Source organism: Prionailurus bengalensis, chromosome C1 (genome assembly GCF_016509475.1).
Source record: "Prionailurus bengalensis isolate Pbe53 chromosome C1, Fcat_Pben_1.1_paternal_pri, whole genome shotgun sequence".
NCBI classification, from domain to species: domain Eukaryota; kingdom Metazoa; phylum Chordata; class Mammalia; order Carnivora; family Felidae; genus Prionailurus; species Prionailurus bengalensis.
The window spans coordinates 167,858,692-167,883,390 of NC_057345.1; the positions used below are offsets into that span (position 1 = coordinate 167,858,692).

The following is a 24,699-nucleotide window of genomic DNA, read 5'->3' on the forward strand; positions in this document are numbered from 1 at the left end:
TAAGCAATAACAGAAAGAGGCAAAATTAAGAAAACCAACATAGGGGCACCTGGGTGGCTCAGTCATTTAAGCATCTGACTCTTGATTTAAGCTTAGGTCATGATCTCAAGTCATGATCTTGCGGTTTGTGAGATAGAGCCCTACATCGGGTTCTGCACTCACAGCATGGAAACTGCATGGGATTCACTGTTTCCCTCTCTCTCTGCCCTACCCTGCTCATGCATGCACTCTCTCTCAAAAATAAATAAACTTAAAAAAAAAGAAAAAGAAAACAAAACAAAACCAACTTGAAAAATTCTGACATTGTACTGAATCAGTCGATTTGGATTTTAAAAAGTAAGCTTTTTCTTAGGGATGAGCACTGGGTGTCATATGTAAGAGATGAATCACTGGGTTCTACTCCTGAAGCCAAGACTACACTGTATGTCAACTAACTTGAATTTAAACAAACAAACAAACAAATAAAATAAAATAAAAAGTAAGTTTTTTAGCGGGTAAAGGGGTCACTTTTCAACCAGAGTTCTTTACTAAGGTACCATAAAATCCATTCACAATGAAAATGCCAGAACAACTTTACCCTTCAAAGTTACAACTTAGTCTCTTTATAATTAAGTGTAAAAGGAACCAGATATTTTCTTTTCCTCAGTTTAGTGTCGAACAATTGTTGTTCAAAAAAGATTTCTTTCTCATAGACCCAATAAAAGATGGCATTTTAAAACAGATTTTTAAGTGTACCCAAAAAGTTCTACAACATTATTTTTCAAAACTGTATTTTCTTAATTTTTCCTTCTCAGATATTTTACATGTAAATGACTCTTCCATGCCTGCTCTGTGAAATGAAGTAAATAATGTAATTAGAAGTAATATACAGGTGTGTGGATTAGATTATTAATTGTGGCTTCTATTGTTTGTGGAAGTTGTCTTGGATTTGTTTAGATTTACTACCTTTCCCTAAGAGTTCTGTGGCCTTTTATGTTACTGAAAAAACAGAGTTCCGAACGCTTATCAAGAATGCCATTGTGTGTTTTACTGGAGAACTTGAACTCTACCATGTTTGAATAAAAAACAAAAACAATAACAAAGAGAATGACACATTCCCTAAGACTAGATGAAAGCTAGAACATTGGGAAGTTTTTGTACCAAAAAGAAGGATAAATAAATATGAGTATGAAGCTAGCATTTGTACACAGGATGAAGCCAAAGTGGAGGAAAGACAAAGCTACTTCTGGCTTGAAGAGGCAGCCCTCTGCTCTGGCCCAGAAACTCTTCTCACACCACTTACTCCCACAGCCCCATATTTCACGGTTGACCTTAAATTCCACCTTCACTAAGAAACCACTCCAGCTGAATTAATTTCCTTTTTTCCCTGAATTTGCCTATCAACATCTTTCATCTGGGAACTTAGTTAATCATCCAATGCCTCGATGTTGTGATTTCATTGCTATTTAATTGCTTCATGGGTCTACCAGGGTCTTGCCCTATGTTATTATACATTATAAGTTGCTGGAGGCCAAGGATGTCTTTCACATTTCTTTTGTGTCTCTCTACCCCCTAAAGCCAAGCATAGAGTCAGGAACACAGTAGACAGGGAATCTAGCCTGAAAAAGCAGAACCATCTTGATGCTACTGTGACTTGGTTCCTGCAAATCCTATAGGATCCATGGCCATAACGTTGCTAAGAAATTATTGAGTGGTCCTTTTCAGTAAGCTGAGAAGTTACTCATACCATCCTTATAACTCTCCCAAATGAGTGGGATTTTATAGTACAATTAATGACCAATGGTCATGAGAAGTATAGGTATGGCACAGAGGCACACTCCTGGAGTTGGAGTCCAGCCCCATTGCTTCCTAGCTTTGTAGCAAATGACTTGTGTGTACATTAGTTTCCTCATCTGTAAAAATAATAATAGTTACCAATCATTTAACAGTATGTGTGTATCACTGTTCTAAATTCTTTTAGTGTTTTAATTCATTGAATTCTCACACCTACCTTATGAGGTAGGCAGGCACTATTATTATACCCATTTTACAGATGAAGAAACGGAGACAGAGAGAGAATAAGTAACTTTCCCAGAGTTACAAAACTAAGCAGAAATATTGGGATACATATTCAGGCAGGCTGTGTGCTTACATGCTAAACTTCTTTTTTCCTATGACACAGTCTTTGCAGACAGTACCTCTTTATTTTTTTTAAGTTTACTCATTTATTTTGAAAGAAAGAGAGATGGGACAGAGAAGGGGCAGAGAGAGAGAGAGAGAGAGAGAGAGAGAGAGAGAGAGAGAGAATCCCAAGCAGGCTCTATGCTGTCAGGATGGAGCCCCAACACGGGGCTCGGTCTCATGAACCATGAGATCATAACCTGAGCTGAAACCAAGGGTTGGGCACTTAATAGACTGAGCCACCCAGGCATCCCTACATGCCCAACTTCTAAGGTCGCATTACCTCTCATAAAATTTATCTCATATGTTATGTAAAGGATTAAACCAATTAATACACCTGAAACATTTAATATATTTAATTTATTGAATTTTAAAAAGTGGTTGACACATAGTAAGCACTCAACAAAAGTATTATGTATACATTTAGGTCATGATTTAGACTCCCAAACTCTTAAATGAATTTAGACAAAAATTATCCAGATAATACCTTAATATGAGCCAACACAATCTCTGCCCAGAGGAAGCTTGCACTCTTATGAGAACTGCATACATATGTAAAAAAATTAAGCAAACTAATGTTAAAAGTGATACTAAATTTTGAGCAAGAGCCCAGTGGCGTTGCAGGTTGCAAATTGCCCTATTTACAGACAGTCTTAACTCATATGGTCTACATAATTCCTTTTAACAGGTATCGAAGGCAACTCTGGTGTAAATATTCATAAACTACACTTTAAATACATTCATTATACAGGCTGCACTCAAACAAGTACCACATTAGGGTATAAGTCTTTGCATATATAATGAGGTGCTGATTGAGAAGTGCAATGGAAACACATAGACAGAGATGGCCTAAGATGGGGCCGGAGCTTAAGGAACACTTCCCAGAGGAGGGGGACTTAGCATTCCAAAATGAGGATATCAATAATGTACTCAGAAACTCATCATCCAGCTCAGTTAAAAGAATGATGACACAAATCAGAAAAACTTATAGTATGAATATTTTATCACTTCCACCATTTTCTTTTAGGAGCCCAAATATTCTGTACATTAATAATTGAGTCTCCTTAAAACCCTCAGAACCACTGTGAACAGGAAGAGCAAGGTATGTGAATACCCTTTAAATTATCACTATTTCATTTTTTTTTTTTACCCACTGTCCTTTTATGCATGTTTCTTTTGTTAGTACACAGAGATGACCGGTTCCTAAAGTTATATAATGGATACATGTATTCATTCCTTCCATGCCTGATTTATTCACTCATTCTACAAACATTTACTGAATATATATACCAAGAACAGTGGTAGGCCTTAAGGATAGAAATATGTCCTAAGTCTGATGAAGAAGCCAAAAATGAAACATATAAGGGTTTTCCATGAAACGGATCTAAAGTAGAGATATATAGGCCACAAATTACAGAAAAGGCTCAAAGGAGAGCATGGTCAATAGCATAAATGGGGAGCCCTCCAGAAAGCTTTCAGAGAGCAATAATAACTTCCTCCCAGTCCAATCTAATGACAAATGCCTCAAACCTGTTGCTGCTTCTAACACTATTCAATACTTCTGTCTCGAAATTCCTTTTCCCCAAACTTTTGTGATGTGACCCTGAATATTTTTGCCTCTAATTTTGCATGGCCCCTTGTCCCAGTTCCATTGGCAGCACTTCTGTTCAAGCACATTAATGTGATTGTTTAATAGTAGCTGTTTCTTTTGATTTGGGCCACAGCCTCTTATTCCTCATTGCGCATCAGAATTTCTGCCCCAAATCTTAAAAACATACAAGTGTCCCAGCCTTCCTTTGCTTCTTCAGGTTTGAAACATGGATATATGAATCCTGTGTTTTCTTTTTAAGCTTCTAGGCAACTCTGATGCCAGCCAGGTTTAGAGCTACCTAATGAGGCCTTCCTTCCTCTTGTCCCATGTGGAGATTGTTTATTTTCATCATTCTCTCTCCCATTGGCTTCCTGAATTGCCTAGAGTTCTAGGCCCGGAAATAATCATCAGACTGAGAATGACCGGAATAGGAAGTTACCATCCCAGACTTCTTCACCAAGGATACCTTGGGATCAAATCCACCATGACCATTTGGAAGCTCAAAACTGTCTCATATTCCCCGGTCCTTGGTCACTTGTGTAAGACCTTCTAGTCATCTATCCTCTTTGTACTCTTACTCTTTCTGTTCCTCTATCCTTCCAAATTCACAATTGTATCTCATGGAAATTCAGATTCAGAATAAAATACTCTTCACTAATTCTCACACTCCACTACTTAAGTGAAAGTTTCCCATTTCCACTAAACCTGGCCTTTCCCATCTTAACAAAAACTTCTCAGTCAGTATCACCCTCTTGCTGCAGTCAAATTTATTGGAGAAATGGCTGATTCTTTCTATCTCTGATTCTTCTCTTCACATTCATTCTTTAAACAACTGCAATTTGGTGTTCAGCATCAGTGTTCCCCTGAAACCACTCTAGCAAATGATATCACTAACCTCCAATCTTTACAATATAAAGAACATTCCAATTCAAAATTGCATCCCTTTTCAAATAGCCAAAACAAACCTGAAAAAGATAAACCAAACTGGAGGCATCACAATTCCAGATTTCAAGCTATGTTGCAAAGCTGTAGTCATCAAGACAGTGTGGCACAAAGACAGACACATAGATCAATGGAACAGAATAGAAAACCCAGAAATGGAGCCACAAATGTATCAACTAATCTTTGATAAAGTAAGAAAGAATACCCAATGCAAAAAAGACAGCCTCTTCAACAAATGGTGTTGGGAAAACTGGACAGCAACATGCAGAAAAATGAAACTGGACCACTATCTTATACCATACACAAAAATAAATTCAAAATGGATGAAAGACCTAAATGTGACACAGGAAACCATCAAAATCCTAGAGGAGAACACAGGCAGCAACCTCTTTGACCCTGGCCGCAGCAACACCTTTACTAGACACACCGTCAAAGGCAAGGCAAACAAAAGCAAACATGAACTATTGGGACTTCATCAAGATAAAAATCCGTACAGTGAAGGAAACAATCAACATAACTAAAAGGAAACCTTTGGAATGGAAGAAGATATTTGCAAATGACATATCTCATAAAGGGTTAGTATCTAAAATCTATAAAGAACTGATCAAACTCAACACCCAAAAACCAAATAACTCAGTGAATAAATGAGCAGAAGATATGAATAGACACTTTTCCAAAGAAGACATCCAGATGGCTAACAGACACATGAAAAGATGCTCAACACCATTCATCATCATGAAAATACAAATCAAAACCACAATGAGATACCAGCTCAGACCAGTCAGAATGGCTAAAATTATCAATACAAGAAACAACAGGTCTTGGCTAGGATGGAGAGAAAGGGGAACCCTCTTGCAATGTTGGTGGGAATGCAAACTGGTGCATCTACTCTGGAAAACAGTATAAGGTTCCTCAAAAAACTAAACATAGAACTATCTTATGATCCAGAAAATTCACTTTAGATATTTACCCAAAGGATACAAAAATACATATTTTAAGGGGTACATGCATCCCAATGTTTATAGCAGCATTATCACAATAGCCAAACTATGGAGAGAGCCCAAATGTCCATTGACAGATGAATGGATAAAGAAGATGTGGTGTGTGTGTGTGTGTGTGTGTGTGTGTGTATATACATATATATATGTATATATATATATGGAAATATTACTCAGTCATCAAAAATAATGAAATCTTGCCATTTGCAACGATGTGGATGGAGTCAAATGTATTATGCTAAGTGAAATAAGTCAGAGAAAGATAAATACCATATAATTTCACTCATATGTGGAATTTAAGAAACAAAACTGATAAACATATGGGAAGAGGGGGAAGAGAAGAGAGAGAAACAGACCACAAAACACTCTTAATAATAGAGAACAAATTATGGGTTGACAGGAGATGGGTAGGAGATTGGCTAGAGGGGTGATGGGTACTAAGGAGGACACTTATTGTGATGAGCACTGGGTGTTGTATGTAAGTAATGAATCACTGAATTCTACTCCTGAAACCAATATTGTACTGTATGTTAACTCACTAAAATTTAAATAAAAATAAATTAAATTAAATTAAAAATTAAATAAAAAATAAAAAATAAACCAAAATGGCACCCTTTTGGCAAGTATGTGACAATAGCAGTGGGACATCTATTTTTCTTATACTATAAGCTTTAAAAGTTTGGGATTATCCTTGATTTTTCCCTTACTCCTTATGTAAAATAAATTATCTGATTCTATAATATTTTATAATTTTTTAATTCATCAAAGTATATTTCTACTATACATAATATATGGTACTGTTACAATACAAATTTTAAAATTTTATTCTCTTTACTCTTACACTCAGAATTCTAAGTTCCAATATCTATTAAAAGCCTCCATATACACCTTATAACCCCAGTGATTTTCCACCCAAGTCCACCCTGCATATTGTTATAAAGGTAATCTTTCTCAAACTTAATTTTTACCCAATATTTCCCCTGCTTTAAGAACCCTCTCTTTGCCGCAATCAAATCTGTGTAGCCCAGCATATACTGCTTTCCAGCCCAAGCTTCCATCATACCAGTTTAGTCTCATCTCTTGACATTTCCTTGCAGGATTCTTCACGTACCATGTGTATCTTTCTTATACTTGTCTCAACAGCTTTGCTAACACCTTTCTCTGATCTGAATATCATTTTGACTCCCAATTCTTGCCCATCACTTCCTTTGAGATTCAAATAAATACTCTCTTCTATTGCGCTGACGACTCTTGCATGAGCCATTTGTCAGTACTTCGTACATAGTTTTCCATGTGTTATCTGGCAATGATTACATTTTGAATATTTATCCTACCTCTTTAAATAAAGTGGAGTGGAAGTGACATATAGTGGCATAAACCATTGTAGGACTTGGGCAAAAGCCACTATTGGATTTGTTTTATCATCTGTTAAATGTGAATATTTCCTACCTCACAAAGTTGATGTGAGCATTAAATACCTAATGCATCTATTATGATGGCTGGCACATAGAATATGATCATTAAATAGTAACCATTATTGCATCTGCAACCTTTTCAAGAGGTAGGGATTTCTCTTAATTTTGTTAACATGTTATGCCTACAACCCTTTGTGCACCCAGTTCTGAGGTGTGTACACAGATTAGGTCCTATAGCTATATATTGGGTTACTAAATTAACAATAGAAGTTCTGGTAACTATGGCAAAATCCCATTTGCATTTAACTAGCTTTTTGAAGAAGTATAATTTGATCAATTAAAAGAAATCTCTCATGATGACAATGAATTGGTCAGGATGGAAATTTCAGAATTGAAAATGTCATTTGGTATTCCTATATTTATTTAATCTTTTCTACAAGCCAGTTGTAAGTCTCAGGCAATAAAGAAAGTTTTTTTGTTCTTAGAAGAAAAAAATCCAGAATGTATAATTTTTGTCTTCCTAATTAATTTTTAACACTTTTTTCCAGGTGAATGGCTTAGTTCTGGAAAGTAGGCTTTACCAAAGACTTAAAACTTTACCTCATCTATGTAAGTAACGACATACAGATCATGATTCTTTCTTCTTCAAGCACAAAACATTAGCTGGCAATAAAAATTGGTAGAGTGGGGTGCCTGGGTGGCTCAGTTGTTTATGTGTCCTACTCTTGATTTAAGCTCTGGTCATGATCTCACGGTCCTGATGAAATTGAGCCCCTTGTTGGGCTCTGTGCTGAGCGTGGAGCCTATTTGGGATTCTCTCTCTCTCCCTTTCTCTCTGCTCCTCTGTAACATGCACATGCACACTCACTCTCTCTGTCTCAAAATAAATAAAACTTTAAAAAATGCTTATGGAACTTATCTGTTTGAAAAAAACTACTTTTTCAAGTAAAATCAATTGCAATACGCACAAAATACATGTACAAATACATTTATGCACATACATATTTTAAAATATCACACTAGGAAAAATATTCCCACTCCCTCTATGACAGTGTGTAATAACGGTTTTACTAACTGCTTTCATAAATTTCCTATTGGAAATAAATTGGCCTGGTTTTCTTTCATTTCTTGTCTCTGAAAGAGATCTCATTTCACAATTTTCCTTTTCAGGCCTACATATGCTGCCTTGGGTATAAGCAGACTTCTCCTGAGCTAAAAAATGTAAGTAAAATATTTTGATTCCCAAAAGGTTTATTCTTCTTTATTTTCTAAATCTGCCTCATACAACATGATATCCACTAGTTATTTGAAATGCAGCTACTTCAAATTGTGATGTGTTATAAGTACAAAGTACATACTGGATTTTGAAGACTTAATACAAAAAAGATTAAAATGACTCATTCATAATTTTTATAATGATTACATATTAATTGATAATATTTTTGATATGGGGTTAATTAAGCATATTATTAAATTAATTTCACTTGTTTCTTTTTACTTATTGGGTGAGTTTTGGCAATTTATGGTCTTCAAATAATTGGTTTATTTCCTCTCTGTTGTTGAATTTATCTGCATAGAGTTGTTCATAGTATTCCCATATTATACTTTTAATGTCTGTGAGGTTTACGGTGATGCCTTATCTCTCCTGCATTAATACTGGTCATTTTAGTCTTCTCTCTTTTTTCCTTTCTTAGGCCAAAGGCTTATTGATTTCATTGACCTTTTCAAAGAACCATTCATCTCTATTGTTTTCCTGTTCACAATTTCATGGATTTCTGCTCTTTATTTTTTCCTTCATTCAGCTTGCTTTGGTTTAAATTTGCACTTACTTTTCTAGTTTCATAAGGTGGAAACTTAGAATGTTGAACCGAAACATTTATCCTTTTCTACCAGAAGTATCTTATGCTCTAAAATTTATATATGGCAATTAGAAAACTTAAATTTACGTATGTTGACTTCCATGTATGGTTTGCATTATATATTTGTACCTATTGCTGCTTTAATAAGTATAACACACTAGCAGAGAAGTTTTCTTTTTTCCCCCATAACATCAATAAAAGTTCAGTAGCCTATGGGATCACTGAACCAAAGAATCTCAGGTTCTCAGAAAGCAGTGAGCAATAGCCTTGAATGATTTGAGTTTCTCCAAATACAATTATGTAAAAACTTGGTATGTTTTGAGTTGAAACTTAAAATTTTAAGAAGTGTCATATGAAACAACTTGAGAGCTTATAGTTCTTCAGATTTCCTTGCCTATAGACATAGTAATTGGGCTTTTTAAAAAGAAAGTTAGAGAGCCATCTATAAAAATATGAGTTATGGAGTTCGAAGGCAAGATTGCTTCTTTTAATTTCACTGGCTTGACTCTGCCTGAAATTTGTGCCACAGAAGCCCCCTTACTGGTCCTCTGCACTGAAACCTGGAGCTTTGGTTTCCTCACTCCACTGTGCACTTCCCACCATTGGGTCTGCAGGACCAACCAGTGGGGAGAACAGAGGGAGGAAAAAAGCAAGGCAAACCATAAGAGACTCTTAACTATAACAAACAGAGGGGTGATGGGGGGAAGTGAAGGAAAGATGGGCTAAATGGGTGATGAGCATTAAGGAAGGCACTTGTTGGGATAAGCACTGGGTGTTATACATAAGTGATGAATTAATAAGTTCTACTCCTGAAACCAATACTACACTAAATGTTAACTAATTTGAATTTAAATAAAGTCCTGAAAGAAAAAAAAAGCAATGTAAATTCACCACAAGCTCTGAGACAATAATTCCTCCGGTCAGAGAGAGGTTTCCCCTCTCTCAGAGGTTTAGCACCTGCCTGGTTGCCTCCACTTTCTCCATCATGATTGATTCTAAGGAACTGCCTGGGCTGGGGAAGAAAAAAGAGAAAAACAAAAAGCAAAAACAAAAGCAGGGTATTTCCTCCCTTTCTGTCTGGCGCATAGAAGTCCTCTTTTTACTGCTTAGACGTGAAAGAGAAGACTTTCCTAGAACCTTTTCTGTGCACATCTGGTGCATACTTGAGGATGTCAACTTGCCTTTGAATCTAAGCTGGGCAATAGTAGAGGGAGAAAAAAAAACAACACTGCTGGTTTGGTGGTATTTGGAATCCTGATCTCTTTCCTTAATCTACTGATTAGCTCTTACTTTTCAGCATCCTGCATTCTGCCAGGGTTTGTAGCTGCATTTAATGAAGGTATCATGGAAAGTATTTATTCTATCTTGCCTGGAACTGGAACCAGTATTCCATTTTAAGACAATTTTTTTAAGACAAAAATGCTAATCTCATTCAAGTCTCAACTTCAAATATGTGGTAGGAGGGAGATAGAGGATACGGGTAATTTGGAAGACTGGGCTAACCACAGAATCAGAAGTTTGCCTTTTATTCTCCTAAGGACTAATAGCTTCATGAATTTGTCATGAGAATGATATAGCCAAGCCATTTGAAAAACTCTTGAGTTTTACACATTTACACATTATATCTAAGACAAAGTCTATATTTAGAAAAGATACATTCTTGGGTAAGTACAATATATATTTGGCCTTTTCTAGAGCAGAAGGATCTGTTGCCATCTGTATAGAATGCAAAAGGGATATTATTACACTAACATTTAAGCTAGCTCAGCAGTAATGAGTATTGAGAGTAGGGGTGAGTGGGTCCTGTGCTACCATCTTATCTCTGCCATCCCTTATTGGTGTTTCTTAAACTGTCAAGAGTTTGGTCCTGTCAGTTCAAATCTCAGACCAAGACCCTTTTTGTGATAACTAGTAAGTCTATGGGTTTTACTTTCAATGAAAAATTTTTGTTTGTAGATTTATATTTTAAAGAAGCACTGTTTTCTAAATAACTAATAGCTTGGAGATCACAGGCCTATGATCTCGAAACATGCTAGGTGTGATCCTAACTTTTGACCCAGATTTCAAATAGGAATGTATTTGGTGACAATTAACAAAGCCAACCAACATTGGGTTAAGCATCTTGTATCACAAGAAGCCTGGGACTCAGCATAATCGTCCACAGGATGAAAGAAGCATAAACAATCAATTTATAAATGTATTCCCCTACTGTTGGACATTGTTTTGTTTCCAATTAAATTATTCCATTAAAAGCATGTGGAAAGATGCTCAATATCATAGCAAAATCACTTTCATATCTATATCTTTACCGGTGCTTTTATTTCTGAGGAGAGATTCAGAGAAGTGAGGTTGCTGAGTCACACAATGTAAGCACTTTACATTTTTAATGCAAGTTTCCAAAATGAGTGTGTCAACCCAAATTCTCACCAATAGTAGGGCAAAAATGCCCCTTTCCTCATATTTTCACTCATTAGATATTATAAATATCTTGAATTTTTAATGATATTATTAGGCAAATCATGGTTTATTTTTTATTATTATTTAGTTTTGCTTCTCAGGCTATTACTGCTGTTGAACATCCCTTTTACATGGTTTATTGGCGATTTGCCTCCTGTGAATTGTGTATTTTTTATTGATTTTATTGGTTTATTTTTCTCTCTTATCAATATGAAGGATTGTAACCCTTTGCCTTTCATATAAACTGCAAATATATTCCCCTAGTCTATTGTTTGTGCTTTAAATTGGGCTATGGTGTCTGGAAAACTCATCTTCATTTTCATGACAGCCAATATCACTTTCTCTGTCAAGATTCCCTTGGATTCCCTGGCAGTTAGTCATTCTTTCCAGACTATACCCATAATATTTTGTGCATATACCTGTGTGCTGAATTATAACTACAAACCTTTTCCTCCTGTTCAAGAAATTATACCAAAATGCTACTCAAATAGAGTAACATTATAATAAGTATATTTTTGAATCTGCTTTCAATTTTCGGAAAGCAAATCATTTATAAGCTTCAGAATTTTCTTTTTGTTTATCATTAGTACCATGACACCATCTTTCATTTTAGCGAAACTTAGTTCTACTTCTAAACTGTCTCCCCATGAAAATCTTGCTTTCTTCTTCTTGTCCCTTTTGGTTCATGACTCCTGACTTCAAAATCCCCTTAGGATGCCACGCTTGCTGTTACCCTCAGTTCTAGTTATATTTTGCTATGTGACAAATTGCTGCCTATTCTAGTGGCCTAAAATAATTGCTTATTTTGCTCACAATCCTCAACTTGAGCAAGGCTCCATGGGGAAGATTTGTCTTTGCTTCACACAGTTCAGCTGGGAAGCGTAACCAAGCCTGAGAATCAATCTACTTCCAACATGGCTCAGATGGCTCACTCACGTAAGTAGCAAGTTGGTGGCTGTTACCCAACGTCTCAGCCAGAGTGGTTGCTAGGAGCCTCAGTGCTTCTCCACATGGGCCTCTCTACAGTGCTGCTTGACTTCCTCACAAGTTGGTAAGGTTCCAAGAGTGACTATTTGAAATTACAGAAAGTAAAGGCAGCCAGGCTTTTGATACTTGGTCTGGACACTGGCACAGCATTATCTATGCTGTATTCTTTGAGTCAAAGCAGTCTCAGAGTCTGTTCAGTTTTAAGAGAATGGACACAGACTCCAATTCTCAATGGGAGGAGTGCCAATATATTTATGGTCATCTTTAATCTACCATAATCTACCTGTGTACTGAGTCCTTCTAAAGTTGTCAAAAACGTTGTCAGTATTTGCTATAACCAAGCCATTATCTGTTTTCTACAGAAACATGGAAGATGCCTCTCTTTCTTGCCAACTCTTTGTCACTTGGTTCCACAGCCACAGAGCAATATAGTGAGTGCCTCGTGTTTCCCACAGGCCCTTCACCTTCTGCCAAGGAGTCAAGCCCAACCTTTACTGCTGAACCAGGGTCAGGGATAAGATAGACTGTCCCCCACCCCCAATTTTTCACTCTACAGTCCCTATGCCTACAAAATATTCCACTTTTAGAATTCCTTCCCCTCCACTAAATCAATTCCCATCAACACTTCATTAGGTATTATCACACTCTGAACTGTTGCTTAGCCTGAACTAACAAATTATTTGTGATATTTACAATATTAACATACCTTAACTCCATGTCTGAAAAGCCTATTGTCATTGACTCTCTGACTTCACTTAAACCAACCTTCTCTTATAAAAACAATATCTTATCACATTGTCCATGGCACTTTCCAATCTAAAGAATGCTATTCAAATTTTATTTCACTCCATACCTCTAAGTACTCACTGGAGCTGACCATCTCAGAAAAGAAATACCCTGTAGACTAGAAAAGTGCCAAGTGAGGTGGGGGAAATCACTAGGAAGTTATACTGTTTCATAATTGTAAGATGGCTTTTTTTGTTTTTTAACAGAAAAGGTCTCCATTTTCAAAAGTGTAAAAGAAAAATTAAACTGCCTACTAGTTTCTATTCCCCCAGGGATAGTCCTCCAGTGACTTTCTCCAAAATTATCAGTGAAAAATATGACAGGTACTTCACAAGTGCAGAATACTAAGGCACAGATCCCTTTCAGCCATAGAGAAAAAAGAACACTCGTGAACTGTTGGTGGGAATGCAAACTGCTGCAGCCACTGTGGAAAACAGTACAGAGGTTCCTCAAAAAGTTAAAAATAGAACTATAACCAGTAATTGCACAACTGGGTATTCACCCAAAGAATACAAAAACACTAATCAAAAGGATATATGCACCCCAATGTTTATTGCAGCTTTATTTACAATAGCTAAATTATGGAAGCGGCCCAAGTGCCTCTTGACAAATAAGGAAGATGTGATATATATATACACATATATACATACAAAATGAAATGTTATTCAGCCATAAAAAAGAATGAAATCTTGCCATATTCAACAATATAGATGGAGCTAGAGAGTATAAAGCCAGTCAGAGAACAACAAATACCATATGATTTTACTCATATGTGGAATTTAAGAAACAAAACAATCAAAGGGGAAAAAAAAGAGACAAACCGAAAGTAGACTCTTAACTATACACAACAAACAGATGGATACCAGAGGGGAGTTGGGTGGGGGAAAAGAGTGAAATAGGTAAAGGGGATTAGGAGTACACTTATCTTGATGAGCACTCGGTAATGTATGGAATTGCTGAATCACTATATTGTATACCAGAAACTAATATAACACTGTATGCACTATATGTTAACTATGCTGGAATTAAATTTAAAAAAAAAATTTTTTTAAGTATTGGAATTTGAATGGTACAAATTAATCTCACCTCTATACTGTCAAGATTACAAATGAATTGAAAAGTAGACATCAAGGTCAGATACAAATCAAATATCTGCTCTTATCAGGATTAGAAGATGGGTTGATTTGGCTTTTACTTTTTCTTCCTAAAATCTAGTCAATGGGACCTGCCTGTGAAGAGATTTGGGTCTGAGGCACAGACACACATTGAACCACCCTAGAGGGTGAGATGGTGTCCTGCCTCTGCTGGGCAGGGGCTCCCAGCCAGGTCAGCAGCAGCAGAGAGAATAAAGAATATGAAGCCCATGGGCAGTCAGGGTCTGCGCTGAGAGACATTGAGGTTGGCTTCCGCATGGCAGCCACTTTTCCTTGTCTCACCAGTCAGGTAACACAGCACCCCCTCACTCCTGTAGAGAAGAGAAAGGGAGCAGGAGAGATGGGTGGAAGAACTTAAGAGAGTAGAATTTCTGACAGAGTAAATCTATCAGATTTGTGGGTCTATGGGAAAATAGGGAAAGAGAAAATGAATCTCCTGTATGAAGTAAACTTTCAGGGTAAAACACTGCTATGGTGCAGATAATGTAAAATAGGTTAGTCCTCTTCTAATACTGTCCTAAAGGGTTCCATCATATTCTCAACATACATGCTATAAATTTTTCTGTAGTGTATAAATACATATAATTAAGTCACACAGATTTACTTTATTAAAATACATTCTTAATAGACCTTATCAGGAAGGTGAAAAGACAACCCACAGAATGGGAGAAAATATTTGCAAATCCTACATCTAACAAGGGATTAATATCCAGAATATATAAATAACTCCTACAACTCAACAACAACAACAAACCAAACAACCTGACTGAAAAATGGGCAAAAGACTTGAATAGACATTTCTCCAAAGAAGATATGCAATTGTCTAGTAAGTACATAAAGAAGCTTAACATCATCAGTCATTAGAGAAGTATAAATCAAAAGCACTTCATACCTAGTAGAATGGCTATCATCAAAACACAGAAAATAGCAATTTTGGGGAAGAATGTTGAGGAATTGGAACACTTGTATGTTACTGATGGGAATACAGTATAATGCAGCTGCTGTGGAAAACATTTTGGTATTTCTTCAAAAAGTTAAATATACCCAAAATGACTGAAAACAGGTACTCAGATACTTGTGTGCCAATGTTCACTGCAGAACTATTCATAATAGTGGAAAAGTGTTAACAGCCCAAGTGTGCATAAATATATGAATGGATAAATAAAATGTGGCATATCCATACAATGAAGTATTATTCATTCATAAAAAGGAATGAAGTTCTGATAAATGCTACAAAATTGATGAATCTTGAAAACATTACATGCTAAGTGAAATAAAGCCCAACACAAAGGACAAATATTATCTGATTCCATTTATATGAGGTACCTATAACAGGCAAATTTGTAGAGGCAGAAAGTAGATTTGAAGTTACCAGAGAAGGGAGCAATTGGAGTCATTGCTTAATAGGTGCATAGTTTGGAGTGAAGGAAAAGTTCAGGAAATAGTGGTGATGGTTGTACAACACTATGTACAACAATTACTAATGTAATTAATGCCATGGAAATAAACACTTAAAATTGCAAATTTTACGTTATATATATATTTTACCACAAAAAATTTAAAGACTATATATTCTTAGTAAATAATCAAGTTTACAGCAGAAAATCATGCTATTCCATGTTTAAGGCAAGTTTTAATAAGACTTTTAGCTTTACTACTAATATACTTTGACTATCTCTTATTCATTCATTTCCAGCTAAGTGAATGGAATAGGACAAAAATGAGTATTCATTGTGTGAGGAATTTAGTCATAATCTGGTAACCAATACTTTTATGAGTCAAATAAGAGGTAAAATTTAGTATTTTATACTCCAAAGGGTCATTCTTCACTGAATGCTAATATTGCATATGTATAAATAGACAAGCCAGTGGCCGGAAGTTTTTTTGGTTTGTATCATTCCTTTGGACAATAGCAATGTAGTTAGTTGCAAGACACAGGCTGAGGAGAAGAATATTCTCAGCAATATCCCTAAGGTATTTCCAGTTCCTCTTACCTCCTGTAACCACTTAGAAATGTAATGTTGAGAGCAACCATAGGCAGATCTTCACCTGACTTAAATCTGTCTCCCCTTTCCCGAATTTCTTCTTTCTCATTAGAAATAATTTGGGTAAGGTTTGGGAATCTAGATGCCTTTTGGGAGTTAATGTTTTTTCCACATGATTATGCTTTCACCACTGAAAATAGGGAAACATTTTTTCTCTGGACATTCCACTGGAACTAAGTACTATACTGCTGAAAGGAAAATAATATCTTCAGGGTATAAACATTACCAACATTAGAAAAACTCATAAAAATTCTGTGTTTCCAGAAATTTTTCCTTTAGTCTAAATTACTAGGGTTTGAGATAATTTTCAATGGAGGGAAGAAAATTGCTTTTCTATCAAATTAAATATCCAGATTACTCTGATATATCAATTATTAACACAATTGTTATTATTATTATTATTATCTATATATCATTGCATTTGTCCCCCAACATTTTCTTTTTAGTTGAGGGTAATTGCTTTTATCATAATTTTTCAAATGAAGAACCTGAGACCAGAGAGGCTAACTGTTACGTCCAAATCAGAGTAAACTCAGTGCTGAAGCTTACACCCTGCCAACACCCCTTAAAGAGCATTTTTCTTTATCATTAGAACAAATTGCAGAATTCTGTGCATAGGAAAAAAACTGGAATGAATATTAAATATTAAATATTATTGGCTTATTGAACTACTAATGTTCTTATCATTCAAAAGCTCATATTAAAACTAACTTGGATCCAAAATTTTGTGCTACAGGTTAAGTTGTGCCTACACTGACAGCATAATAGCTAATAAATTGATTAAAATTGTGATCTATGTATTTGCAATATGGAATTTACCTTTTTGTTATTTTAAAAAGGCTTTTGTCAGCCAATCTGGAACAGACTTCAGACTCCTTGGTTTCTTTTTTTTAATCAATCCTCCAATATTGGAGGATGATGCTACCATTTAAAATTTCTTGGAGGGGGTGGGTGGCTGAGTTGATAGTTATCGGGGGGGTCGGGAGGGTATAGGAGACAGACATAAAGAGGTCATCATGAAAATGAGGCCTAGGTGAAGCCAAAGGCCTTTTTACCTAAAACCACACGCAGAGAGGGAGAATGGTCCCATGATCCCATGGCACCATATGGTAAGATCCACAATGGATATGAAGCTTTGATCTATATCCTCTCTCTTCATTTTACAGTTAAAAAGCCTGATGTCCAGAGGGCTAGTCCATAGTCAGAAGACTGGCATTAAAGGACAACAAAACTTTAAAATCTAGAATCACAAGCACCTTCTGAGGGTGGATCCTGTTAAATGGGAAGCCCTTTTCCAGCAGAGCTCCTGAATGGATTTAGGAATAAAAATTTGAGCATAGTTGCTGTGAAGCTGAACTGCTTTGCCTAAGAGAGCACTCCCCCCAGGAGTTGTGTGGGCCTGGACAGGAATAGGGTTGGGAGAAAAGAGAGGTAGCCTAAAAGGTCCAGAATTCCATGAGCTTCCCCACCACTCACACTTCATTAATAGACCAGGAGATGCTGGCTGGCATGAATTGTTAATGGGAACTGGGGAAGGGATGTAGTTTCGAGTCCAAGTTAACTTCAGCAGAAGCAGCTGGCAGGTGTAGAAGAAGGATGGGGACACAGGAGACCGTGAGAAAGTAAACTGCTGGGGATAAGCAGGAATTTTGAGGAAGTGCTGGGTTTCCACAATTCGTGGAATTCAGTTTTTTTGTGTAGCAGTAGCAAGACTTTGAATTTTCAGCTGAATTATGCTAGTTAGTGGTATAATTAGTGCTAAAACATAGATCTTTTGATTCCTGGTTCAATGTTCTTTCACATCATAATGTGTTCTTTTCTTATATACAAAGGACTTCCTGGTGGCCAGGGATTTCTCCTTTGAAAGATAGCACAGAGACCAGAGCAAGGAGCTGTCTAAATAGGAAAATAAATTCTGGATTCTAATGGCTCCCTCCTTCAGTACTAATTCTTTCTTCAACTTTCCAGTCTGATATACCCAATTACTTTTACTACTGTCCAATCAGGAAACCACTGTCCGTATATATCAGATGCAGTTTATATCTGCTTCTAAATCTAGGAAGCAAGTATAAAATCCAGCCTAGATGTTCAAAGAAGCCAGTAATATTAAAGTACTAAAAACACAGAGTCATTGCAGGCTGCCTAATCAACCCTCTTTGATCTTAGTGAAGACATTCATTTACCCACAAGGGCTATTACTCACAGGGCTGGTTGCATCAGAGCTCTGTCCTTAGAAGGGGACACCACTTGGGGTTTAAAGTGACTCTACCTGTCACTGCCTTGAAATTCTTAATAATTTGATTTCCAAATTTGTGTTTTTTTTTTTAATTTTTTTTTAACGTTTTTTTATTTATTTTTGGGACAGAGAGAGACAGAGCATGAATGGGGGAGGGGCAGAGAGAGAGGGAGACACAGAATTGGAAACAGGCTCCAGGCTCTGAGCCATCAGCCCAGAGCCCGACGCGGGGCTCGAACTCACGGACCGCGAGATCGTGACCTGGCTGAAGTCGGACGCTTAACCGACTGCGCCACCCAGGCGCCCCCCAAATTTGTGTTTTGTAAGTAAAGTTCACTGGGACAACAGAGGAAGTGCTGGAGGATTGGAGTCTTATCTCACATGGGGTTCTGCCTCCCAGGGAAATTCTCTTTGCTATCCTGTCTGTTCCCCCGCCCTTGTTCAGTGACCTCTGCCATCGGCTTGGTGGGGTCAGGGCACAGTTGGGAAAGGTTGAGATCAGGCCCACACCCTGTGCACTGAGTCATGGCCAGGGCACAGAACCTGTGAGGCTATGCACTTGCCCAACACGTATCCCATGCCAGAAGGAGCTAGACATTAAATAGTAGATCAAATACAATATGACAAGTCAAGAAAAAGCATTTTCTTGCTTTTTGAACAGGAGGTCCACCTTTTTATTTTGCACTGAGCTCCACAAATTATGTAGCTGGCCCTGAATAGATACCTTATCTGGCAATCTCAAGATAATTTTATTTTTAGATTCTGAACTAAATAACCACAATATATATATGGAATAATAACTCTAATTTTACTAAAATTATTATTTGGTTTCAATAACTCTTAATATTAAATACAAAATCAGATACTTTCAATAGTTCAACAGAGGCAAAATAAGCTTCTATATTATTCTTGCCAGCAGGTATCATTAACAATAAAAAGTTTGGATCTGTTGTTGTGATTTGACAGCATAATGGATGAAATGGAAAAATGATGGAATTTTTTTTTTCACTGAGACAGCCAGGAAAAAAAATAGTTATTTCTCCACAGTGAAATATTATCACTCCATATTTTCGATCACATTTGGGGAAGGGTTTTAAAAATCTTGCTACTTCTCTCCAATGCTGGTATTTGCTCATAAATAACTATAGAGTTTTTCCATTATCTATGTGGCACTATATTAAAATGGCCATAGGCCAGTGATATCAGAGAAATCAAGAGGAAATATAAGAAATAGCTTTTTATTTCTTTTTAATTTTGTACCTGCTTCACATTTTAATATCTTACCTTGAGCTTGGCCAAAAGAAGTTCATGATCATGAAGAAGTTTTTTGGTCTCATCTTGACTGCTACCAATTTCTAGAAGATTGGGCTGTGATTCAGCCAATTGAAGTTGTACCCACTTGCCACACTAAAAATAAAAATGAAATAAAATGTACTTTCAATTCCTCTTGTTCCTTCCCTTTTCTCTTTTTTCTTCTTTTCTCTTTTTTCTTTCTTTTTTAGTTTCAGTTATACTGTGAACACTTTATTCTTTTCATAGAGATAGGCCTTATTTAAATTGAAATCTAACAGGTTTAAATTTTTTTTAATGTTTATTCATTTTTGAGAGACAGAGAGAGACGGAGTGCAAGCAGGGGTGGGGCAGAGAGACAGGGAGACACAGAATCTGAAGCAGGCTCCAGGCTCTGAGTTGTCAGCACAGAGCCTGATGTGGGGCTCAAACTCATGAACCTGACCCCAAGGTCCTCAGGTTCATGACCTGAGCCCAAGTCGGATGCTTGGCTGACTGAGCCACCCAGGTGCCCCAAAATCTAACAGTTTAATATAAATCCGTGCACTGTTTTGTTTTTTATTCTTAGGGTAAATTCTTTTCTCTTGGCATATTGTATTTAAGTTGAAAATTGCCAAATGAAGAACACATGCAGTAGATTATTATTGAAAAGCACAAAATTACAGAATTTGTGACACAATTGTACATTCTCTCTCTCACAAGACTTAATACCATAAAAATAGTGAAATTGCACCTGATCAAGCAGGATGCAAACTTCACCAAAGGGGAAAGGTTTTGTAAATGCAATTTAGGCTGATTAGTGTCTTTACCTTGACCCTGCTCGTTCAACTGGAAAGAATAAACAGCAGATGAAGCAACAGACTTTTAACTTATAGTGAAGTAAAAACATAACACTTTCCAACTTTTGTTGTTAAGTAATCAATAACGTGGGTATGAAAATGTCAATAAAATTAGATGCGTCTGACAACAGCCATATGAATGCAGCCAGCTTGTTTTCCACACTTAGGGCACTTCCATCGCTCCAAAATGTAATTCACCACTGCATTTCCTGAGGAATTTCTTTTCTAAGAAGCAACAACTGATGAAGCAAGGGGAACTACTAACAGGCACGTGCACTTGGATAAGCAAATCGCTGAAAAGAAATGAAAAAAAAGAACATGTGGCCAGTCCAGATCATTAGTGCCTAAAACAGTTTTGAAACAAACCCATACAGATGAGACACAGACACTTCTATTCCTTTCTACTTTGAATAGCTTGAGATTTATTTGATATGGGGCACCAGTGAGTTAAAGAAGTTGTGGAAGGTAATCAGAGGGAACATTCTTAGAAACACAGTCTAGTTAAAACAAGTATTTCCAGTGTAATTTTAGGTTTTTTTTTTTCCTGTACTGTCAATTGACCTCTGATTCTCATATAGTTTATTCCATATACATTCTTCCTCTTCCTGCTCTAAAAAACGTTCCCTGTTTGAGGGAAAGAAAAGTTAGCTTTTTTTAAACAATGAGTTTGCCTCTTTTCCCTCATTGCTGAAATTTATAGTTACTCAAAGCATCATAAAATCACATGCAAATGATCAACTTTTGCTACTTCTGCTCCAGGCTTCTTTTCATGTTCACCTATTGCCTTTGAAAGGATTTGAGGGCAAGGTAGTCAGCAGAGGTGCTGTTTACATGAGGGCCAGGTCTCAAGAGCAATGGAATAATGCTGGTAGGAACACTTTACATTCAGTGCTTCTATAGTGAATCGTATCAAGTATAGTGCTCAGTATCAAGTGCTGCTTTCCTGTTACAAATTTTCATATTAACATAAAATTTGCAGCAACTACATTAAACTGAACAGGACTCGGTTCAGGCTTCTAACAAAGGCCAGAAAAATCATTCAACTCAGGCTGGTGAGGTCCTGGAAGTAACTCGCTGGTGAGCACCAGCTTGTTTGCCCGGTTTCCTTCATTAAACACTGAATTCCTGAGGTAGTGAACTGTCTAAATGCAAGCAAAATTCTTCAGAGATTTTTGCGGGACATGTTCATAGGAAATAAAAATCATGGATATCTTCTTCAACCTAAAGGCATGTGGCCATCTTTGCAATCAGCAAATTGTTTGACATAAAATATGCAATAGCCTTAAGCCTCAAGTGGCTTCCACCTCCTGGTGTTAAGGGCAAATTTGACACATGCCCTTTGCACCTTCCTTGGCAGGGTCTTCACTCCCCCAAAATGTGTTAAGAATTTACTAGTGCCTTCCCCATGTCAAAACCAATGCTGTGGAGGGCACATATCAGAGCCTCTTGTTAGGTGTTCCCTGCCCTCCATCATGCTCAAAACAGTGCCACTCCCTGTCTCCTGGGACCGACCTCTTCCCTCCTCCATCATATCCACTCTCAAAAAATCACAGACATTTTACTGGTCCACTTGACTCTCCAGCCTGGTAATCATGAACTTGTAGTCATGAGTACCTTGTCTTTCAAAGTCAAACCGAAAGTACATGGTAGAGGTTTCTGATTTTGTTTTAATTAAGTTGCCCGCAGATGTTTTCCTACTAACTGAAAGAGAAACTATAGTAAGTAGCTGAGACTTAGAGGTTTGTTTCTGTTAGTTGCCAGTTTAAGAAAGCAGGAAGATGTACTTGCTGTGTTATTTTCTATATGCTGTGTGCTGCCGACTGTGTGGAATGTTCTCTAGGATTATCAACACACAGCACAAAGCCAACAGCCACGGAGAAAAAAGAAAGTTGTTACCTTACCTTTACGACAGCTATAACAATTTTGGAGTCTCCGGCCTGAACAGCTACTGAACTGACTGTTGTCGTAGAAAACTCCACACCGGGACTTCCTCGGCTGGACATGGTACTTCAGAACCAGAATTTATACTCTGGACAGCCTCTGGACAGAAGTGTGTCTGCTGGTCATTTCAGAAGGCAATCACTGGGGTTACTTGGATTCATTCAGGGAAAGAGCTCAGCTTGCACTGATTACTCTGCCAAAAGGAAAGAACAGGAGGTTAAAAATAGACAACCCCATTGAGTTTATCACGGGAGAGAGCGAGAGAGAGAGAGAGACAGAGAGAGAGAGAGAGAGAGAGAGAGACAGAGAGAATGGGAAAGAATCGCCACACCCCTAGAATGGTAACACTAAGTGCCTGTTATTTTTGCCATTATCTTAAATAGGGAGGGCATTTTCTAAACTCTCTGCCTATCAGCTGATGCTTGATAGCAAATGGAAAAAAAAAATTACATCCTGACAATTCAAATTAGTTTTGCCATTGACTCTATACAGTTACAGTGGACTTTGAAACCAGCCAGTCATGGACCTGAATATTAATCTTTTTAAGATTTTTAAGTCTTCCTTATGCAAAGAAAACCCCCAAAAATGTACTTTAAAAATAAGTTCTAGAATTTGTTTTGGGATTAAGCCACAGAACTGCTTGTAATTTTAGACCAATTTGATTTTCTAAAACTTAATGTCTTTTGTCAAATGAAGTTTATGCAGAATGGTCACATTTTCTCAGAGCTTCATATATCTTAGGGACATTTTAAAAATATTTCAATGAGCAGTTATCAAATAGATATCTACCATTTCAGGATTTCTCTGTGACTAGTGCACTCCACTGAGCAGCATTTTTAATTCAGTTATCACAACTACCTGGGAGTAATATATCTTGCTATCACCTTTTAATTACAGCACGAAAATGTTTTTTGTTTAATTAAAGAATAACACTGTATATTGCACAAAATTTTTTTTTAAAAAGGATAACAACATACTTTCAGGTTTGGTTTTCATTCTCCCCCCACCACCTATGCAGCTTCAAATCAGAGCTAAGATCAGCAGATTAATCCTATTGCTAGAAACCCAGCGTGTGCCACAAGTTGTCTGTGGTATTAAACAGCAGCTGTTGGATTCCCTGTCAAAGAACAGCTGAAAATAACACTGAAGTTTAGGTCAGAGGTCAGATGCGAATACATCAGAGATACTGACTCCAAAGCCGCTAGAGCCATTGGAAATCCCTGGGACAAAGCCAGAATGGAGGATATAGCAATAAACAGAGTGAAACAGAGTCTGCTCACTGTTTAAACCTTTAGCTCATTTCAAAAGCATGCTCAGGTTCAGGCCTAATGTTGAGAAGACTGACTCAGAGCCATTGCTTTGTTTTGTTAAGGTTCGTGATAATATTCTTGAGTCAAAGTGGGGAAGTGCTTTCACATATACTTTGGTGTTCAGCAGTTATTTTTGTTTCTCAGAACGTGTCATGGCTGCTCTGCAATTATGTAGCCATGACCCAGGTCTCTGGTCTCAGCATCTGCCTGCTGGCCAGCAAAACGGAAACCACGCCTGGATCCCAGGTGCTGGGATCCACAAATTTGTCTGACACCATGAAGGGTGCAGTTGGAACAAGCTTGGGAGAGTAGATACCAAGAGATGCCATGATGTCGAAAATATCATAAATGATTTCATTTCACGGCAGAGATGGAGAACCAACCTGAACTCTTTGTTGAGTTTGCCTCAGTGTCAAAGGCAGGTTCCTTCCACTTGAGCAAATAGTCCAAACAAACCAAAACAAACAGAGAAAAACCAGTTTTCCACTAATTGCCCTCAAGAAAAACCAAGAGTTGACAACTGTATCACATAATACCCACACCCTAAATTAAAATGCCCAAAGGAGCGTTGCTTAAATCACTGTGTACATTGTCAGCCAGAACAGCAAACAGTGACCTGCACCCAAAATCCACAGTGCACTTTCACTCCAAGTTAATCTTGTTAGAAACTCAGTGTGTCATAGTTGCAT

The 24,699-nt window shown here is 37.1% G+C and overlaps 1 protein-coding gene across 2 annotated transcripts in view; it reads right to left on the reverse strand.

Moving 5' to 3' along the window:
* Positions 1-23,098, reverse strand: part of CCDC141 (coiled-coil domain containing 141) — a 197,222-nt gene extending 174,124 nt beyond the window's left edge. The window contains exons 1-2 of one of the 2 annotated variants that reach the window (XM_043577190.1): positions 22,661-23,098; positions 19,915-20,037 (exon numbers count right to left, since the gene is read on the reverse strand). In XM_043577190.1, the coding sequence (XP_043433125.1) occupies positions 19,915-20,037; positions 22,661-22,762 (225 nt within the window). In that variant the 5' untranslated portion in view covers positions 22,763-23,098. The remainder of the gene's footprint in view (positions 1-19,914; positions 20,038-22,660) is intronic. The other variant, XM_043577188.1, reaches the window with a different exon arrangement.
* Positions 23,099-24,699: the final 1,601 nt, after the last annotated feature.